This window comes from Parasteatoda tepidariorum, chromosome 10 (genome assembly GCF_043381705.1).
Source record: "Parasteatoda tepidariorum isolate YZ-2023 chromosome 10, CAS_Ptep_4.0, whole genome shotgun sequence".
Classification (NCBI taxonomy): Eukaryota; Metazoa; Arthropoda; class Arachnida; order Araneae; family Theridiidae; genus Parasteatoda; species Parasteatoda tepidariorum.
Window position 1 is genome coordinate 22,566,099 of NC_092213.1, and position 22,391 is coordinate 22,588,489.

The following is a 22,391-nucleotide window of genomic DNA, read 5'->3' on the forward strand; positions in this document are numbered from 1 at the left end:
ATCTCAAAATGAAACAGACAGAACATTTATTACTTCACTGTTTATGGCAGAATTTTTTTTTCTCATACTTTAGAAAACCGTTTTGAAATGTTCATAACTAGAACAAATCTAAATTTAATTCAAACGAAGTTAGATAATATATATTTTCCACTTACAATACTGAAAATGGTAAATTAACATAGTTATATTGTGTGTACAAACGTACGTACATAGAATGCATAAATTATGGGTACATATATAATAAAATGTGTGTTTGTAGGTATTTAGATATGTAACCGTATGCATGCATGAACGGAAGTATATAAAATGTACATACAATGTAAATGTGTACATACGTTTGTTCATACGATGTACTCACGTATGTATGCACTAAGTAATAAAAATGTATGTACTTATGTATGTGCTTTTGTACATTAAATGCATTTGTGTGTGTACACATTTGTGTACAGCGTACTTATGTATGTGCATGGACACAAATACATACAACTTTTAGACATATATAATATTGTACATGCAATGAGAATTCATATAATGTACCTGCGTGTGTACGTATTTTCATACAATGTATTCATACAATGTATGTGCTTGTACATACATACTTATGCATGTACATACAATTTGGGCGTGTATTTATGTGCATACAATATATTTATGAACGTCGTATGTTGCATGTAATTTATTGTTTAAAAGTTTTAACTTCTAAACAATAAAATTCATTTTTACAAAGAGTTCATACATTGTGATGATAAAAAAAAATCAATCCTGAATACAATGCAATGGACCAAAATTAAGATTTCATTTATTTCTGCTGTAACCATAGACTATAATTACTTGTATTTAAGTTTGCTAATGATCGTTTTATTAAGATAACTTACTGAGAATTGGGATTTCTTGTATTCGTACATTATGATTAAAAAAAGTCACGACTATTCATTATTACTATTATTTGTAGTCATGGGTTATAATTTCTTATAATCTTGATTCACTCTTTGCTGTGATTAGAAGTAATCTAAACATATTGTAAGGTAAAATTAAGATTATTTGTTTCGTAATTGCTTGTAATCATGATTACAAATTTGATAAATAACTAATTTATAACTGCAATTAATTAATAACATCTGTAATCTATTACTGGAATCGGTGAAATGAAATGACGTTTAATAAAAATGATATAATATTTCCATTTTGCTCTCGTTAATTAAATTCATAAAAATATAGTCAAGACTAATAAATTTAGTCATCAATTATTATTCAAAAATTTATATAAATTCTCATAATGATTAATGAATGATGACTAAATTTGCATATGAATACTCATTCACAATAAAAATAATTTTGACTAAATTTAGTCTGGACTAAAATTTCCATGAATAAAGCTGTCGACTAGTAACAAATAAAAAGCTGAAAAAAACTGCTTTATTTTAAAAATGTGCTAATATTTGTCCAAATCTTATAAATTATGTCAATTAACTATTTCAACTGCTGCAGCTTTTTTCCTTTCTCTTCTGTTGGCCAGCTTAGGCAGCATTAAAACAATTAAGCTACATGCAAAGTTCATTGCAGCAAGTAAATAATAGAGTCCATCATATGATCCTAGGTGTCCTCTGAAATATCCTGTAAAGAAGTGAAGGTTACAAATTTTAATATGATTGACAAAAACAAATATCTTTTTAATGAGTACAGTAATTCTTCCGATGATCGGATTTCAACATACTACGTAAGGGCCAATTTTAATGATGTAAAATATTGATCTCAAATATGCCAATTAATTAGGGCTGCTTGTTAATTAAGTAATGAAATCAGACACAAAAAGTGATTAGTTCTGATAAACATGCTTCTTTTTCTTGTCATTTTAGGATTTCATTTTTCATGTATTTCATACAATTTCTGTAACTAATTAGGAAAATCAATTGCTTTCTTCACACAACTATAAACACTTTTTTTTTCAAAGATTTTATGTCATAAATAATGTTTATTTCTTATTAATTATTTATTAACTGGCTGAATTCCTGCTTTTCGTACGGTTCGGAAAAATAGCAAATAACACTGGGGGCCTTTTTTTTTGTTGTATTTTTACGAGTACTTGATCTTGCCTAATTCGAGTGTGGGGATTGCGAAACGAAACTGGTTTTGCTCATAAAGCCACAGATTTCTTTTTAATGACTATTTTAGTCTAATTTTTGTATCTTGTTACTAACACTAGTATATTTACTACATATTAAAAAACACCAATTGATGTAATAAAAGTAGCCAAAAGTAGTAAAACCAATTGATGTAATAAAATAATCAAGAATCATTGGCGTTAATAACAGTGATGCGATTTTTATACTACAGTTCTCATGTACGAATTAGTACCTCTTATCCATTAATTTCGCTTTTTTACGCAATTATTTATATTTCAATTTGTATCTAGTACCAAAATCAATTAACTGTAATTACCAAAAATTATTAGTAATGACGCAAATATTTTTGTAATAATTTTTTGCGAACTAATGTTACGTAATAAACATTTTGAAAGGCCGCAAAAATCACCTACTATTATTTGCTTCTTTACAGGTGTTGCGGTAATAAGAATCTATTATACTAAATTCGGTGTCTATTATGTACAAACTCTCCGAAACTTATAAGCACCCTAATATCAACATACTACTCGTTCACTGTGTTATAAAAATAATTATTAGCTTTTTTATTAATCCACAAGAACATATTTGAGTGGCAACGCTTCGTTGAAATACGTGTATTAAAAATAAATGTCGTGGAAATGTTTTAAAGGGGAAAACGGCAAACTCGAAAAGTAAAGCCTATGGTCTACTCTGCGTATGCTGCCCGGGATAGCCTGGTTTACAGGGCGCTGGACTCACTTTTGTGAGAGCGGGAGTTCGAATCCAACCAACCGGAGACTCCTCGTGTAGTAAATGGTGATTGGGGCACGTTAAATCTGTCCTGTCAAAAATTCCTTCATATTCCCATAACAAATCAATACCTCTGGGGGTATTAAATTGGAGATTGATCATTCTCTGGTTGAGGTCAAAATTACGATCTGTGGACAAATGAATAGATGTATGAATGAGTCCGCCCTATAAACGTGTTTGACGTATGGGTGAGGTAGAAGTCGAATTCTTGGCCATACATGGTGGCACATGGAAAACAAGAACGATCGCACCTCCTCTGCCTTAATGGGCCACGACAACAACAACTCTGCGTATGTTAATGAAAATATTTTGTGTCATATTAACTGTTTTGTTTGTCTCAACGAATATAGAATTCTTTCGTCAAGGCATTGCTCCAAACATGCCATAAGCCTCAGAAAGTAGAGACAGAACAATAGCTCCATAAAACTGAAGAATAATAAATAAAAGAAAAAATATGAAATTGGTAAGTAGTGCTATAATTATTATTGAAGATTTAAAGATAAACTTTTGCAATATGGAAATTTCAAATAACAGTTTTCTTAAAAGGAAATGCTTTTTACGGCATCGTAACTGATAAGAAAAATGGCGCAGAAACATCGGATGCCTAAATTATGTGGACCAAAAATAATGTCAAAGCACGATGAATAATAATTGGTACAATTGATAAAAGAGGTAATGATACATATTTAAAGATATAATACTGTTTTTAATAGGATTTCAAAGTTACGTAGTGTTTTTAAATGAAATTCGGAATAACTAAAGTGTCTTTATTTGTAAAAAATTTTCAATTATTGATCGAACAAAGACTTGGATATCGCCACTAATATAAGCAAATTCGAAGACATCGCCTTACTTTAAACGCATTGGATAAACAAATCGACGAGGAAATGGTTGTATCTAAATTTTTATTTATTCTTCCAGAATAATATAAGCAATTTTAAAGTGCATGGAAATCTACTGAGAGAAAAGAAGAAACTTTAACGATTTTAGTAGCAAGGTAATTGAGCGAAGAATAAAATATAACAGTGGCTGAATATAAAGAATCGCATGCTTTTAAAACACGAATTAGAAGATGTTTTAAATGTGAAAGTACTGATAATTTATTAAAATCATGCAAATTTAAGATTCAAACTTGTTTAAGGAGAGAAAGTGTTTCAAGTGCAATAGCTCGTCACATTTAGCAAAAAACTGAAAAAGTTCATCATGCAACTGTAATATATGTAAGAAGAACAATCATTTTGATTAAGATTGTTATTTTTGTAAGACCAACAAGAGCGAAATCGAAGTGCATCGTTTTTAACTTTAAATAAAGGTTCTGATTTTTCGCATGTTTGGACAGTTGATTCGGGATCTTCTTTTCATAAGATAAATAGTAAAAGTTGCTTAAAAAAACCCTCCAACTATTTCATCAGAAATTGAATTGTTTCAGAATTTTTTACACATGAATATTGTTATTCTTACCAATTAGGGGAGAAACGGTAAAACCAAGAGGGGCATACGCTAGACCAATTGAAGCAATAGAGACTGCCTGTTTATCTTTTTCAATAAATTCATAACTCATGGATGGATAAATGCCCATGAACGCTCCTATTGCGAAAGTCATGACCAGAAGTCCTAAAGTCATTATTGCAAAATCTGTTGCTAGGGCGATGCAAATACTTGAAAGACCCAACAAAATGTACAAGAGTGCACAATAATTAGGGACAGTAAGGAAACCTTTATCTGTTACCCAAGCTAAACCTAAACGGCCTGCAATATCCGTTATAGGGTTTAGTGTTAAAATATATATTTCATAACTCTTATCAATTCCTTTATCTCTGGAATAATCAATCATGGTAGTCAACCATACATTATAAGTATAGGCTAATAAACCCTGAACGAGCATTAGAGCTATAAATGTTAAATCTTTAAACACATTAAAAGTATAGAAAAAACCCTTTTTCGGTTCTTTATTTCTTTTATCCATTGAATTATCTTGTTGGCAAACGATTTTTAGTTCTTGGGAATTAGTATGCTTTGAATTTGTGATATTTGATGTTGCATTTTTTGGTTGCTTATCTGCATTACTTGCTGATGGGTTAAAAACCTCATTAAAGACCTTCTGGTGGTAAATATTTTGAAGACAATTTTTATATTCTCTTGTCGATGCACTTATGCAAGGGCAGCCTTCTTTATTTGTAAGGAACATTTTGGAATTTTTTTCCTGATGAAAGTTGTAGTTACAGTAATAAGGTCAATTTTTTCTCCACGTAAATTCAAGTGCCTTTTATCTTCCTTTTCTTCGTCAGTGTTTAAATTTGTGATGTTATCTTCATTATTGAATGGTGCATCCAAGTCTCTAAGACTGCTCAAAGTTTTGTCTTGGCTATTATGTGATTCACTTTTTTCAATGTCCAGGGTTGTTTTACGAAATTTTGTTACCTCATTTCTCGGTTTAAGCATCATGATAAAAGGAATTGCGTTTAATATAACACCAGATGAAAGTAAAAATGAGCCAGGCACACCATAATCTTCTATAAAATAAATTATAAGACCGGGAAATACTATTGCAGTAATGCATGGCCCAAGACCAATTAATCCATTCGATAGAGTTGTAGCAGTTGCGTCAAAATGTTCTCTAATGATATTGGGTAATAATGCTGTAGCAGTAAATCCAAAACCTAAAACACAAGGAAAGGTAATATTACATAAGGTTTGTAAGATATGAAAAGGAATATTTCGTTAATAATAAGATATGAAATATAATATTTTAATAAGGTATAAAAAGAGTATATAAAATTAATTTTGATAGTTCTTTTTAAACTAGAAGTCTTCGCTATGCTTATAAAGGGAAATATATTTATCTTTAAGAAAGTGAATATATTCTTTCTTACATTTCTGATCAAAATAGAATAAAAAAGTGGTAAATTGTTTTTCCATCAAAAATTGCTCATGACTGTCCGTATTCAGGTTTCTCAAACTCATGCGAGAAGTAATTTTAAATGGAATCTCAGATTTTTAAATTGAAAATTGTAATTTTTTTTTGGTGCATGAAATATATAGTTTAGAGTTACGTATAGAGGCTAATGTTGTTCAGCAAACGAGAACTTACATACTCAGAGAATTACTTAATACTGATAAAAAACTAAAACGTGTTGTTCTTTCGCTCAATTTTCAATAATTCTGAACTGTCGAATATTCCACTACTTTTTTACTTTATCGGCAACGAAATTCAAATCTTGGGTGAACTTTGAGGCACCCTTTAATTTTATCACGATTTTAGAAAATAAAACAAATTAAGATAAAGGTGAGTTTGCTGTATATATTCAGAGTGTGTAGGAGAGTCAGGGTTTCGTTATTAATATCATATTGTGTCTGCAATAATTATTTTGAATGTCTGTAGACTACGGCTAAAATTCTTTCTTTCTCTGTTTTATTATCTTAAGTTGTAGAGATAGTAAAATTTATTTAATTATAATTGGAATTATTAGAAAGATTTCGAAACAGAAAATATTTGTCATTTCACGATTATTATAGAAAATGGTAATTAATTTAGCCTACTATTCTGCAAATGATTAACTTAATAGCTTTTATAGTGTCTTTTATTTTGCAAAAGCAAGTGTGTCTATAGAACTACTTTTTGTCAGCTATCAGCGTACAGTACGAACAGGGGTATCAGTTTGAAATCTCCATATTACGAAATACACTTTACTGCAAATTGTATTTCAATAAAAATATTTTCATACGTATGAACTTTTTTGCCTATTCTGATATAACTATGCTCTGTTTGAGGGGATTTGGGGTGCTAATCAGCCACGAACTTCACACTAGAGTTGTTGGGGTTGACGAGGCTGGGGGTTCTGAGAGAAGGGCCATCTTTGCCATAGAGATATCTATTTGAAAGTTTGTTTTTCTGTTCTCTTATGGCAAAATGTATTTTTCTGACCACAATTATCTTAAGCCGATAGATGCCCCTACGGGGACGTAGGTGAGGGGTCGTGTGTTGGTGTTGCTGTTGGACGGTGTGTGAGTGATGATTAATTTTACTAAGCAATTCCAAGCACTCATGCGGTGACATCAGGCATACCTAGTGTCCCTTTTTTCTCCACAACACTCTGTTAAATTGGGTATTATTAAATACTAGGAGGCTCCGCCCCCTGCTCGCTAACGCTCGCCAACCCCCGAGAATTGCTACGCAATCCTATGTGGTTCACGCCGTGAACCATGGCTCGCTGCGCTCGCTCGCCAATGAACACAATGTTCTAGCACAAAGACATAATATATTATCATCAAAGACATAGTATTTTATCATCAAAGACATAGTATTGTACTTATGTAGAAGAATTCTACCAATGTTCTTATTGGCTTTTAAAAAAGTATATTAGCTATTTAGATTGTACATGGTGAAAAAATCAAAACATTAGCTAAATAAGAAACATATTAGCAAAATAAATTATCAAATATTGCTTCACTAATATTCTGCATTTTAAAGCGTGAAAATTCAATGCATAAATAAACGCGAAATATAAAAAAATTCAATGCATTCAATACAAACACTTAAACGTTTTTTAGACGTTTAGGTAGCTCCCAGTAGAAAAATATCAATTCAACAGCGGCCTTTTAAAGCATTCTCACTTCAATTAATTAATTAATTCCTAATTGAGTTTAAATTAAATATTATCATGTTTTTAGGGCATGAATCTGAATTGAACAACCTGATAATGCTCACTCTGGTTATTGTTTCCGTTTTTAAAAGCGCTATATGTTGAGCCACCTCATGTGACATTTGTCATGTGACATTTTTAGCAGCTATCATTGGTCGATTTTCTAACGTTGCCATTCGGGGAGTTGTAATGAGGCTTTTTTTTGGTGCCGTGTAAGAAAAATATATATATATAGATTAATTTTAAAAGGCTGTTTCAAGCTCAAATGAGAACCATTCACACTTAATTTTTTCTTTATTCCCGGGAATAAAACACATTATCTAATTGCCTTTGTATATTTGAATATTTATCGTTACTTATTTATATGCCTTGTCTTGTTAGATCTAACATTTTCAATTTGACAAATCGTGGCTTGTAGTTAGTAATACCATGAAAACAGTTTATTTTATAAATAATAATATTTGTAATATCATAAGGTAGTTCATTTTTTAAACGATACTCTTTATATAGTAGGAACTCTTTATGTTATAAATACTCTTTATGTAATATTTTTTTATAAGTATTCTCTCTGTAATAAGCTATTTCAAGTAACTGAAGGTGTTTAGTAATAATTAATTTATAAATATTTACCATTGGTTTGTTATTCTTAAATTTATAGAACATAGAGATGGTTTGTTTAAATTTGATTCAGAATCAATTATTTTTGAAACCATCATTAAGAATTATCCAATTTTTAATATTTAAAGTTACTTCAAGAATTTAAAGGTATCTAGTAATCATTGATTCTAGTAATGAGATTTTTTATTATTAATTCCGGTTTCATGAAATACTGTACTTGTTAAGATTTGAAACTGCAGTAGATTACATTATTTTGAATTTCACAAACTCTGAAATTTAATTGGTATAAAAATATCTCAAGTATCCAAAGTTATCTAGTAGTCATTATTTTCTGTATTTTTATCCTTGTTTTTGATGTCCCTGAACATTAAAGTTTTTTCAAAAATAAAAGAAAATCTATCAACTTAGATTAAGCATTTCAATTACGCTAATATTTTACAATTACTTAGTAAAAGCACCTAAATATATCAATGAACAACTGATTAGGGGACATTTATCAGGGATTTGATATGATTTGTTGTGTTATCTAATAATTAAAAACTAGAACAGAAGTTTTACATTTGAATTCATAATTTCAAATTTTGCAATTTTTTGAAATTTAACAAGTAATGTCTGTAATATCGGTGAATAAAAATTTTTAAAATTTTAATAATTCCAATGCTATTTTGGAACATCGTTTTGCTTCAGAATTAAAACCGAAACATTATGAGAATCTCTGATTAAGTATAATTACTTTAGCATAATTACCATAAATCAATCCAAGAGTTGAGTTACAGATAAAGTTATTATGTTATGGGCAAAATAACTAGCTCCGACTCCTAACGCGGATAGATAGCAACCCAGGTAGACCATTCGTTGTAATCCAAATCTTTCACCTAGAACTCCAAAGATGAAGCCTAAAGATAACGAAAAAAGTATATAGTTATTATTATTATTTTTTTGAAAACGATATAAATGTTTTCATTTTAACGAAAAGATTAGGCTTACGGATCGTTACCTGAAAGGCATCTGACGAATCCCATAACGACAAAGGGTATGGAAGCTGTTTTTCTATCTACGTTGTATATTTCAATTACTTCAGCATAAAAGAGTGATGACAGTCTATACACAAGTATTAGTAAGCAGTAAACAATGCAGCATACCACAGCAATTAGCCAACTCTTCCAAGTGTTGAAAGCCTTCTTTTTCATGACGAAGCCAGTTCTTGAAATATAAAAAAGAAGAACAACGTGCGAAATAAATAAAATAAAAAAAGAGAGCGTCATAATAACTTACCATCGAATGATTCAGGTTTTCTCGTACTAGGATTCATCTTTACGGCCCGAGGGTCTAAGCCAGTGATTCTCAACCACTGTGCCGCGGCACTTTTGCGTGCCGCCAAATTCTTAAAATGTACCGCCAAATATTAGAAATGATACATTAAAAATTATAATATATATATATATATATATATATATATTCACTATATACTATATACTTTTTAAAATTTTTTCGCGCTTTAACCGCGTGAACATCTTTGTCGGCGATTGTATTGTCTCTGACAATCTTAAAATAAGATGGAAGTGTTTAAATTGTATATGACACACAATTTTAAAAAATGTTGTAAGAGCTAATCATTAAAGTACGCTATGCAATTATCAAAGGATAACTAAAAAGCAAATATATAAAAAACAGATTAACAAAGGATAACTAACAAAAATTTAGCTAACAATTAATAATTAGCAAAAGAACTAGTTAACGAGAAATCACAAAAAAATAACAGTTAATAATTATAGAAAACAAGCTAACAATTAATAACTAGCAAAAAAATAAATAACTATTACTAACTAGTTAAAAATTGGTCGAAATAAATAATTAATCCCTTAATAAATGAGCTTTTGTAGTACATATTATTTTATTTCACATTCAAAATTATTATCACAAACTATGTAACACAGTGTAAGATGGGTAATTAAACAACTTTTAATCTAATTTTTTTCATTGTGTGCCGTCAAATTTCGAAATCGTTGATAGTGTGCCGCAACAAAAAAAAGAGGTTGAGAATCACTGGTCTAAGCATAAATATGCAAATTAATTTGTGCAAACAATAATTTATGGTACGAAATTGGACACAAAAACATAGTTAGTTTGAATAAACATATGCTCTTTCTTCGATAGAGTTGGATTTTTAACCCTCAACCTATAGATAGTAGCTTCCAATTGGAAAATATGGTAATAGTTATGCGGGAATAGTTTATGCACTTCCCAGAAAACTATCAACGACAAAAAAAATATTAAGGTATTCGCTTTTTATATAATAAAATGTAATTTTAACAAATATAATTCTGCAACACATATACTTTTAACACACATAATTCTGTAAGACATGTAATTTTAAAAACAAGTTATATTATGACGTTAGATAGAAGCAAGAAGTATTAAATATACTTATTTTGAAAATCAAAAAACGAAAGTGTAGGGTCAGTTGGGGTAAAGTGGGTAAAAAATCGAGCTCTTTTTTTAAAGAAGGCTATAAAATTAAACCGTTAAATTTATTTTACTGAAAATTTTGATGCATAATTGGATTAATAAAGATTAAATTTGAGGCATAACCTATTAATTTTGGGGGACTTTCTTACTGTAATGCATTTAAAGTTTTGATCTATCCACTTTACTCCGGGGTAAAGTATATATAGTTATAAAATTAATATATATTTCACTAAAAAATAAATGCAAATATTGTTTTAGAAATAAAAATGCTCTTAAATAAATGTATCATGATAATATTAAAAAACAAATGCTAAGAAATATTTTTTTCGTATTATTAAATTAAAGTAATATTAAATTATTATTTCGTATTGTTAGGTCTATCAAAATTAGGTTTCACTTTGAATGCTGAATATTTTGCTGCACTTTTCACAATATCATCAAAAATAAAGAAAAGTAATAGTTTTTGCTTTTTTTGAAATATAAATGAGAGAGTAAAAAGTAATATCTATGTAGGAAATTTAAAGTTTTTTTAAAACTTTTTATACCAGAAATATATTTGTAGTGAATTCAGTTACTTTGAGGAAATAGTTTTGTTTTCCCAGAAAAAACTGCCATAGAAAAGTAGAAACTTGCTTGAATACTTATTTACATCTTTAACTATGCTCATTAAGTTGTTTCATTGCGCTATTTTCTTAATCCTTTTTTAATTGTGCCTATTATATGTTGTTAAATTGGCATTCCCCAGATCATTCCTTTCTTTGTAAAATGAAGTTTAAAAGAAGTTTTTCTTATCGTTAAAATTATTTTGCTGGGCTATAATCAAACAAGTAAATTATTTTTTAGCTATTTCATTATACAACATAGAGCATTAGATATTTACAAGAGCTAACACAGAGGCAAAAAATATCCAATCACACAACACTTAGCTAAGCCTAACCATGTACGCACTTTGCCCCACCTAAGAAAACAATTCATAATAAATACAATTTTGAAATGTATTCTTAAATTTTCTTGTTAATTTCAGATGTCGCTCTACCAGTTTAAACCGAAATTAATAGTTTTCGACAGTTTTTAATGATATTAGAAGAAAGTTCGTCAACAACTCAAACTGACATACTTTAGAAGTTGATCATAAACAGATAGTTTGAAAACATTAAATTTTTTTTATCACTTTTTAAAATTGAAATAAGAAATGCTTGCTATAATCCCAGTAAATGTCTCTAAAAATAGTAAATAAATTATTTCAACTTAAAGGGCGAAAATAGATGTTTTTTAATATCTACCCACTTTCCCCCAACTTACCCTATTTCTTTAGTATTTATTTAATAAATATCACTTTGAAATGTGTATTTAATTTAAAAGCAGCTTTTTTTAATAAAAAATGGTTTAAAAATGTACTTTTTGATTAAATCCAATCCCACCTTTTACCAATATTTGGAAATCTATCCAAATTTTATCTTTTGCCTCCTGGGGTTCCCGCCAAACCCCCTCACACCTGTTTTTTTATTATCCTGTTCAAACTTGTTCCTGTTTCCTGATTGATTAAACCCCTTTTATACGTTTATCTCCTTGCTTTTTAAATGTCATTTGGCGTTTAGTCACTGAGGAGCATTCTTGCTTAGGGAACCGAAACTATAGTATGTCCGTTTTTGTACTTTATTTGTGCTTTATTCACGTGGTCTTTAACTTCCTTAAAAATGCAATGTGCTAATAAAATAGAGAAATATGAGTTTGTTTGCATCCTTATAGTTTTATTAAAATTAACAAGCTATTTTAAAATCGAAATAGTAAGATGTTAAAAATAAACTCTCTATTTTCTTTGAGCTAACTAATTTAATGTTAAACATAATTATTTGTCATATTCCGAGTTATATAGGAGCCCAAAAACGCAACATTTTAAAGATTTTTTTTTCCGTTTGAGACCTTGCTTTTAGTTAAAATGTACATCGGTTGATGTGATTTTAGGGGGGGGGATATAGAAAGCGTACTTAATTTCTGACCTCTGGCAACAATAGGAACAAAAATGTTACATTCATCCCGACCCTCCTCTTTCTAAAATTAGCGAAAAGACTCTTTAAACATCTTTATTAATTTGGTATTAATTTGGTAAAACGACAAATTATGGCATATGCTTAGTAGGGTAAACCGACCAGGGAAGGAACACTACCCAGTGAAGGAGCATTTCTTATATATTGATTAAGAATTTGAAAGTTTTTCTGTAGATTGATTGGTAAGAATAACTTACTGCCAAACAATAAGAAGTCATCTATCAATGCTTTGGATTACCTGGTCAGATAGACCTCTCAGGAAAAAATTTTGAATTTGTTATTATCTCTGCAACACCTTGCTTCTTTGAAAAAATTATAAAGTGAGTTTTATATGTTTGAAGTGGAATTAATTGTATGCAATAGTTTTATTTTTCTCACTGTGAAAAAGAGAATTCAAAATATAGTTATTGAAGTTACGTTTTATTTTTCTTAAGCATCATAGTATAATAAAGTACTGAGATAAGGGGCTGTTTATTCACTGGATCACCAAACGATGAAAAACCAGTGAAGGAACAAGTGTTCCTTTACTGGTTTTTTTTCTAAGTTAATGAAAATAAAAGAAAAACTTTAATTTTCTTGTACCTATAGTGATGATCAGCGTCAAAAATATGTTTAAAATACGAAAAACAACTTCTAACCAGTGAGGGAACATGCATGTTCCTTTACTGGGCGTAGATTTCCCCGTGAATGAACAGTATATGCTAATATGTTGACACTTTAATTTTCAACTCATGATTACAAAAGAAAAGTCAACATTTTCCAAGTATTTATATGTTATAATTTCAAGATTATGCTTAGTTTTAAATATTTCTATGGCCTATAAATTCATAAAGAGCATTAAAAAATAACCAAAATTAAGTGTTCCTTTACTGGGTGTTCATTCACTGGTAAGAGCTGTTCCTTCACTAGGTCTTCTTACTACTTGTTATTTTTACCTCCAAAACTTTAAAACAATATTATGTATGTTCTCTACAATTTTTTTGCATAATTTGCAATTAGTAACAAATATGTCGACACTGTTATTTAAGTAAAATTACAAATTTTGAAATTAATATGATTTTTTAAAAGGCAAGCGAAGCTTAAGTGTTCCTTCACTGGTTAGTTTACCCTATAAATATTTGTGATAAAGTTTCGTCCCTGTTGAAAAGTAATAAAAGAAATGCACCAGATCATATGAATTAGGCTAAATTACAAAACCAAGTTCTGTAAAAAATATATATATATAATACACATATTTTTCATACATTTCTATCTAAAAATACATAATCTATAAAACATATTTGATTCGATTTATTTAGACAGGTGTAATTTTTATGGAGTAATTAGCCAAAACGTAAAAATTTACATAGTTTCTACACTTTCGAAAAAATAAACTGCACAATTAAAACGATAATAAAAATATGTACTTTTCGGTAAATTAAAATCAGTTTCTACCGTCGTCGTTTCGAAAAATTTTCTCCCCTGTGTTTTTTCTTGACATAACGTCACAGTTTAAAAATATAAGATTTTCAACATTTTTAAAGAATTTTTAAGGGACATTCTTATATTAAAAATATATCAATGCGAATATTAGTTTATGATATATTTCACGTAGACTGTTAGGAATAAAATTTAGCTCGCTTTCATCAATGATTTTATTTTTGAGAATTATAAACTGAAAAACTGGATAATGTTTATTAATATAAAAAAAGTTTAAAAACATTTTCCGAAGATTTTTCACTTTCAAATCTGCAGTTTACGTGACTTCAAGTTTTTGACAAATTGCCTAATTATTAGATTGGATGAGAATGAAGTTCAATGGTTTATTTCTAGCTTCTTTTTCTGTCCTTTTTTTTAATTCTGACTAGAGCAGAAACATTATTTTGGGCAAAATTTTCGAAAATGAGTTTATTATATAAATAAAATTCCTGTACTGTTAGCTTTCTAAAAATACTTTACTTTTGTTTGTACTACCAGCATTTACAAAGTTATAGCAGTTTTTTTGCAAGGAGATAATAGTAGTAGATTAATGATTTTTAGTCTTTAAAGGTGTTTATCTAAAAATCAGATTTTTTTCTTCTCAATTTTTCATCACCTTAAACACGATATCTCTTGTTTTTAACATAGTGATCTACAATTTTTTATGAGTGTTAATGATTATAGCGCACGTGTTTTGAACCGCAGACTAAGAGGAAAAAGTAGAATTTAAATTTTGTATGCATTTTTGTCTCAAATACAAGTAGGGAAATTTTTTAAACTTGCTTTTTTAACTACATTGATCCCTAACTACATTTTTTTAACTACATTGATACAATGTATACACTTGATTTTAAGGTAATAGTTCAAAACATAGTTGATAGTCTTCGAAATAAAATCTTAAAGGATTTTTGGTTTTATGCGATATAAATTTTTTACTGTGTGCAACGTATATACAAAAATTGGCTTATTTTTAACTAAAAATGGCTATTTAAAAAATAATAATAGTTCCAAGTTGCAATAAAACAAATAAACTAGCTTTTTTTAAATTTTATATTAATATTTAAAAAAAAGTTGTCAAAACTGGTCGGAAACCTTTACATGCCAGCAGAATTAACTGAAATAAATATTCACATTTTAAGCCGTTTTTAGCATATTTCACTTAATGTATAAAATTAGAGGTCATTTTTTGGTATTATATAACAATGGTTAAAATATAAAATTCAAATCCCATAAGCGAATATCAAAAGATAAACTTTAACAACTTCTTTACTTCTAAACTTCAAGTTTTTAATTTGCGTTTTAGTGTTGATAATTAATTCACACCAATATTTTGATTTTTTTGGCTGCTGTATTTAAAAATCGTCCTGCGCAAGCAATTCCGAGGTTTGCTAGTAGAAACCTCCAGGTATCTCATAATTTTTTAAATGCGTGAAACGTATTTTAGTGTTAATTACTGCTTTTTAAAATTTTAATTCCTTGAATTCAAAATTTACCTAAAGAACTTTTCTTCAGTAAATTATTTCCCTTGTCATCTTATTTTGCTACTTGCACAAAACATGTGCTCAGATGTAGTACGCAATAAAATCTTAATAATTTTTTTCAAATGTTAAAAATAAACCACGAAAACTAATTAAAATTTAAAAAAAAAAGTGTTTTTTGCTCTGATGATCTTACTTTTAATTAGGAAACACACATTTCCATTTGAACATTTTCGAACTAAAGTGGAATAAAGATCTTTAACTCCTCACTGCAATCAATAGCATAGCTGTGTGATATCGATACACTAACACTAATTTTAACACTTATTTACGTATTTATTTTCTGACTTCATTACTTTAAATCAAAGTCAATGATTTAATATTTTACAATTTCAAATGATTTAACGGTGAACATTTCTTTTACATATTGCATAAAATCCGCATCTGTGATTATTTTTAAATAGAATATTGAAGCAAGAATTACGATAATGCATATTGTTATTATTATGGCTAAAATTTAATTTCAATTATCGGCATGTTTCACATTTGCGTTTAGCTTTACAAACTTTTATTTAAGAATAGTCAAACGTTTTTTATTCAAATTTTTAAATTAAATACACACTATGTTAGCTTCATAAATGCAGCATAAATAAGTAAGATTTGAGTGCGAAATTTATTGATTCAAAATTAAAAAAAATATGTTGCAAGGTTACCTGTTTTTCCGAGACAATAAGTATGGTTTTATCCAATAAATTCATAAAATCATTTTAAAGAATAAAAAATAAATTAATAAAAATAGCACACTTCGAGTTATATTTCGCATAAGTCGGCTACATACATCTCTACTTTTAAGAAAAAGCGACTATCTGATTATTTTATTTCCCATGCCAGTGTTGACTTCAATCCTTCAAGAGATAACAGATTAAAGTTTTATGACGATACACTTGCATTTCTTAGGGAATCTTTTAGGGAACTGAAGGCCAGCCTCATTGCTTGCACAATAAATAAAGCCGGAAATAGAATAATAAATCCTTATTTTGATTATTATTTGGGTGATTCTCACGAAATATGACAATTTACAGTCTCTTGCTCCAAGACCTAATACTATAATACTAAAAGAACTTTTTTTAAAAAAAATTTGATAAATAGCATTGTTGTTAGCATTTTAAAAATGACTTTGCATTAGCATTGACTGTTTTGTATATTTAAAAAATTCAAATAAATTTCAAAATATCATTTTCCTGGTATGTCACAAACAATATTCCCGATAATAACTAGTTTCAAAACTTCCCCAAAATTTTTCAATATCTAATTTTTTTTTATCTCAACCGTTGTAAGCATTTCTAGAATGTACTCAGAGGGTATTGCTATTTACAAAAACTTTGTTGAAAATATTTTTTTCGGTCAATAAATTGTTTGTCACACGAAAATCTGGCTACTTTTATTTAGTGATTTATAACCAAAATAGATAGCGCCAGCCATCAACATTTTATGTTAATAGATTGATTAGAATACCATCCTATTTGAACATGTGTTTTGCATGAATTAAGAACCAACTTTCTGGTTCAAAATCTATTTCAAACAATTTTTCAAGGTGAGTAGGTTTTTATGTTGTCATTTTCCTGTCTTGAAATCATTAATAGCATGAACTACATAGATTTATCTGAGTTATTTCAAAAAATTCTGTTATATTCTGCGGAATGTAAACGTCTTAGGCTAAAATGTTTCATTAAAATAAAGCTATATGCTATAAAATTTCAAATTTGTCATTAACCTGGCTTTCATTTTCCTGGCTTATGAATCACTGGACATTGACGTGTAACCAGAAAATTTTATAAACAGTATACTGNAACCTACGGCACTCTGACTGTTGATGTGCGGACCGCGGGAACTTCCGAACTCAATTAAAAAAATTCTTTTAATTTGGCTTTTGTTTAAACATTATGAATTTCCTTTAATTAAAATATTTAATTCAAATCTATGTTACTCTATAAAATGCATATATTTTTTGCACTTTCATTCTTAAAGCTTTTTTTTTTGGTTAGAATTTATATAACCATATATATATATATATATGTGTGTGATAAACGTGTGTGATATATGTGTGTGTGATAAACGAGACACGAAACAACCTCTGTGAGAGTCCGATAGATGTCACTCTCCTTAATAAAACTATTAGAACTACTTCGATGGGAAGGAAGAGTAGTGGTTGAAAACATAAAGGCAAACCTGGATGGTTAAGGTATGAGTCTGTGTGATTTGTGTAAAAAAAAGTTATAAGTGTTAAACTAACCTGTGTAGTTTGAGAAGGAGCCTCTGTGACTCCTGATTCTGTGTGAATACTTGTTAATTATTAAAGGATGATCGTTATTGATTTTGAGGGACTTAATCAAGGGTCATCAATATCATTCTATATATATATATATTCATTATTGTTTCATTTATTGCGCATAAGCTGCAAGTAAACAGAACTCATACGGTAAGTTCAAAATGAAGATAAAACAAAGGAAAATTACAGACACATAAAAAAGGGGGGGGGGGAAATAATAATAATAAGAAAAAAAACGAACAACTTTGGGAAAAAAGGGATAAAATGTTTTTACAAAATCCGGAAAATAAAAGATATAATCTTTTCATCAGTCCACACGATTATATCCGCAAGAAAGAGTGCTTTCTGATATTGTATCAATATAGCAAAAGCAAAATATATCAATACAATAGTGTGAGGAGCACTCATAAATTTTTTACAAAAATTACAACAAAAAAATAGAACACAATAAGTAAAAATAACATGTAAAAACAGAAAATAAAATAAATAAAAAGAAAAAAAAACAGAATAAGACATAATCTATAAAGCGAGTAGCAAATTCAAATGTACTTACATGAACGGGAAATTTTTCAAGAATGATTTAAAATATTTTCGTAACAAGATTGCCAGATTGCAAAGTATGAAAACAAAATCGTAAATTGAGCGTAACTAGACACTGTGAGGAAGAAAAATATTTGATTTTGTTGATAAACATCATAAACATATTATTACTGGTAATTGAAATATTATAGAAAACTTAGAACTTAGGAATTTAATGATAAAAGGCACAAAATTTAGACCCATTTACCATATATCAATCAATAAAATTCTAAAATACTTTCTTAATGATCTCAATAGATTTAGTTTAAAGATATCATATAGATTCTCTTTATCTTTAGGTATGTTAACAGAATGGAAATGGGGTGTTTATTATTACTTTAAAAACTTAGTTTTCAGTAATAAGGATAATTTAAATAACAGTACCAATCCAACAAATTTTTCTAATATTGTTCAATCAATTAAGCAACTTCAAAAAAATTTTGTCATTACTCCTATAGACAAAGCTAACAATAACTTCTGTAAAAAAATTTATGCTGAACTTTTAAATACGGAATTAAAATGTAGTAAAAATTTTAAACTTAGTAATTTCAATAATAATATTGTAATTAAAAAATTTTAGCTTTATATAAGAGATTAAAAATTAAAATTAGCAATATACAATTTCCTTACTTAATTATCAGTCCTAAATTTCATAAAATTCCTGTAAAATTTAGAATTATCACATGTGGATCTAATACTTATCTAACTAAACCTGGCACCATTTTCTCTAACTACTTAAATAAAATTATTAACAATATTTTTAAGAACGTTTCTCTTGGATTATCACTAATAATCACCCGATTTTAGAATTCATTAAGCATCATAAAATTAATTCTATTGCGACTTTTGATTTCCAGAATCTTTTCAACAGCATTCCCCTTTCTTAACTAAAAGATGTCCTTTTGAATTATTACTATGATTTAAAAAATATCCTTTGCGATTTTGATTATTGGGACATTCTGAATAATTTTTGCCTTTTTAATAATTATCTTTACAATGGAAGGGATATTTTTCTTCAAATTAATGGAATACCACAAGGATCTAATTATTCATGTCTCTTAGTTAACTTATTTTTGCATCATGATGAAAAAAATATACTCTTAGTATTGAATTTATTTTTAGATATATTGATGACTTAATTATCTGTAATTTTCGAAATTATACTATTTTATTAAATGGTATTTGCCCCGACGAATTAATCTTGCTTCGTAATCATGATGATAATATTAATTTCAATTTTTTGGATTTGGATATTATAAAAGAAGAAAATATCTGTTTTGTTGAATTATACGATAAAAGAAATGATTTTAATTTAAATTTAAATAAACTAATTACTTGGAATTCTAATGTTTCTAGGAGCATCTATTTAAATACCACTTTTGTCCCGCAGTGGACTGATCGTTAAGACACGGTTCTCATCAGATCACCGAAGTCAAGCATCACTGGCTGCGGTCAGTGTGCGGGTGGGTGACCCACTTGGATCAGTCTGCGTAGGGACCGAGGGTGTGCGGTATTGGTCCTCGTTAAACTGTGCTACCGTAAAGTGCTCGACTTCGCGCGCAGGTCGTTGGGCTACCGAAGCGGGGGTGCCATCCCCTCTGCAGAGGATCAAAATTGTGATGGCATGTCTTCGGATCATCCTCAGGGATGTTTCCCAGACCGTCGCCAATAGCCCATTGTGCAGCTCTAGTGCGACGTAAATCAACAACAACAACAACAACAATAAATACCACTTTTAATGAAATGAATAGAATTAAAAGAATATGTAGTAATATTTATTTATCCAAAAAGCAAATCGATAAACTCTTTCAAAATTTGATAAAAAACAATGGATACCCAACTAAAGTAATAAAATTCTATATAAAATCATTGAATTAATCGTATATTTTTGTAGATATATTTACTAAAAAAATTCTCTATTAATTTATATAATTTTCCCATGTGCAAATCCATTTCTGGTAAATCCGCGGACAAAATTATTTACTAAATAATTTTTTTGTTAATTTGTATAATTTTTCCATGTGCAAATCCATTTCGGGCAAATCCGTGGTCGAAATTATTTACTAAAAAATTCCTTTACTAAAAAAATTCCTTCGTTAATTTATATAATTTTTCCATGTGCAAATCTATTTCGGGCCAATCCGTGGCTAAAATTATTTGCTAAAAATTTCTTTATTAATTTATTCAATTTTTCCATGTGCAAGTCCATTTTGGGCAAATAAGTGGCTAAAATTATCTACTGAATTTTTTTTCTTTGTTAATTTATATAATTTTTCCATGTGCAAATCCATTTCGGGCAAATCCGTTGGTAAAATTATTTACTAATAAATTTCTTCGCTAATTTATAAAATTTTTCCATGTGCAAATCCATTTCGGGCAAATCCGTGGCCAAATTTCTGTGCAAAACAGGCAATTCATGTTTCTCTTTTCTCTTTTATATTTTTTTCTTAAATAAATATTTATTTTTTAAATTATTAATGGTTAATTTCTTTAAATTATCCAGCATAATATTACCTTGTATAATATTATTTACTAAATAACCTCCATTTTCGGGCCCATCCTTGGTAACTAACAGATCAAACGCACTTCAGGAATGCAGTAAGAACGGCACTTTAAAACAAAACTCCTCTAGTTACGCTCAATTTGCGCAGCAAAAATATTTTAAATCCTTCTTGAAAAATTTCCCGTTCATGTAAGTTCATTTGAATTCGCTACTCGCTTTACAGATAATGTTTTATGTTTTATTCTGTTTTTTCTTTTTATTTTATTTTACTTTCTGTTTTTACGTGTTTTTTTTACTTACTGTGTTCTATTTTTTTGTTGTAATTTTTGTAAAAATTTTTTTGAGTGCTCCTCACACTATTGTATTGATATATTTTGCTTTGGCTATATTGATACAATATCAGAAAGCACTCTGTTTGGCTGATATAATCGTGTGGTTTGATGAAAAGATTATATCTTTTATTTTTCGGATTTTGAAAAAAAAAATTATCCCTTTTTTTTTCCTCCAGTTGTTTGTTATTTTTTTTTTATTATTATTTCCCCCCTCCTTTTTCAAGTGTCTGCAATTTTCCTTTGTTTTATCTTCATTTTGAACTTATCTTTGAGTTCCGTTTACTTGCAGCTTATGGGCAATAAATGAAACTTACTGTTTTTCTTAATTTTCTTCGTGTTTTTTTGTATTTATTTATTTTGCATGGAATCATTAACCTATACGTCTTCAAACTTTTCTCATAAATATATAGCATAATACGCGAAAATTAATTCTAATAAAATTACAGGAATAACTGTGCATTACTAAATTTAAGATACGTACAGTTTTAATCGCGAGTAACTTGCTTTTGGCTTTCATTTCTTACTTCAATCCTACATTTGAAAACTTTTCATGAGTGTTTAACATACTTTTTTTCTTCAATATTCATTCTGTTTAAAAAAAACTGAAAATCTCTAAAAACATAATTTAGTAGCTCAGCTGTACTATCATATTTTCTTGTTTGATATTTTTCGTGAATACTGACGTTTGCAAACACTTAAAGTTTGTCGCCAAATTTCGGCACGTCAAACCGTAACCATCGAAAATTGAAAAAAAAAGGTATACAATCCAATTCTGCGAGTTTTATGCTAGTGATATTTGAAAAGCTTATTTAAAGTAGAACAAACTTGTATCATTATTATAGATAAATATTTTCGTTTGCAGTAATTATAAATTAATCGAATTTATCACAAACTGTCATTCGGTGAGGTAACAGTTACGAAGCCAAGACCGTAATCAGACGCAGATCTAAAAAGTAAATGTTAAAATCAATCAAAATTTTGATCACACGTTTGTCATTACCTAATTTATTTTTTGTGTTGTG

The 22,391-nt window shown here is 28.7% G+C and overlaps 1 protein-coding gene across 1 annotated transcript; it reads right to left on the reverse strand.

The window, feature by feature from the left end:
• Positions 1-1,389: 1,389 nt before the first annotated feature.
• On the reverse strand, positions 1,390-16,498 carry LOC139426722 (monocarboxylate transporter 12-like). Its single transcript, XM_071186514.1, has 5 exons — positions 16,340-16,498; positions 9,171-9,376; positions 8,921-9,069; positions 4,374-5,572; positions 1,390-1,614 (listed from the first exon to the last, which is right to left on the reverse strand). Exons 4-5 carry the CDS (start codon positions 5,098-5,100, stop codon positions 1,463-1,465), a joined length of 879 nt encoding a protein of 292 aa, XP_071042615.1. The 5' UTR covers positions 5,101-5,572; positions 8,921-9,069; positions 9,171-9,376; positions 16,340-16,498; the 3' UTR covers positions 1,390-1,462.
• Between the last annotated feature and the right edge of the window lie 5,893 nt (positions 16,499-22,391).

What these genes read in the sequence shown, in the direction of transcription:
- LOC139426722 (XM_071186514.1), bottom strand. Translation starts at nt 5,100, where the DNA reads ATGTTCCTTACAAATAAAGAAGGCTGCCCTTGCATAAGTGCATCGACA. An exon ending in TACCGTTTCTCCCCTAATTG is followed by an intron (nt 1,615 to 4,373) that starts GTAAGAATAACA and finishes ACTTCTTTACAG; the next exon opens with GATATTTCAGAGGACACCTA.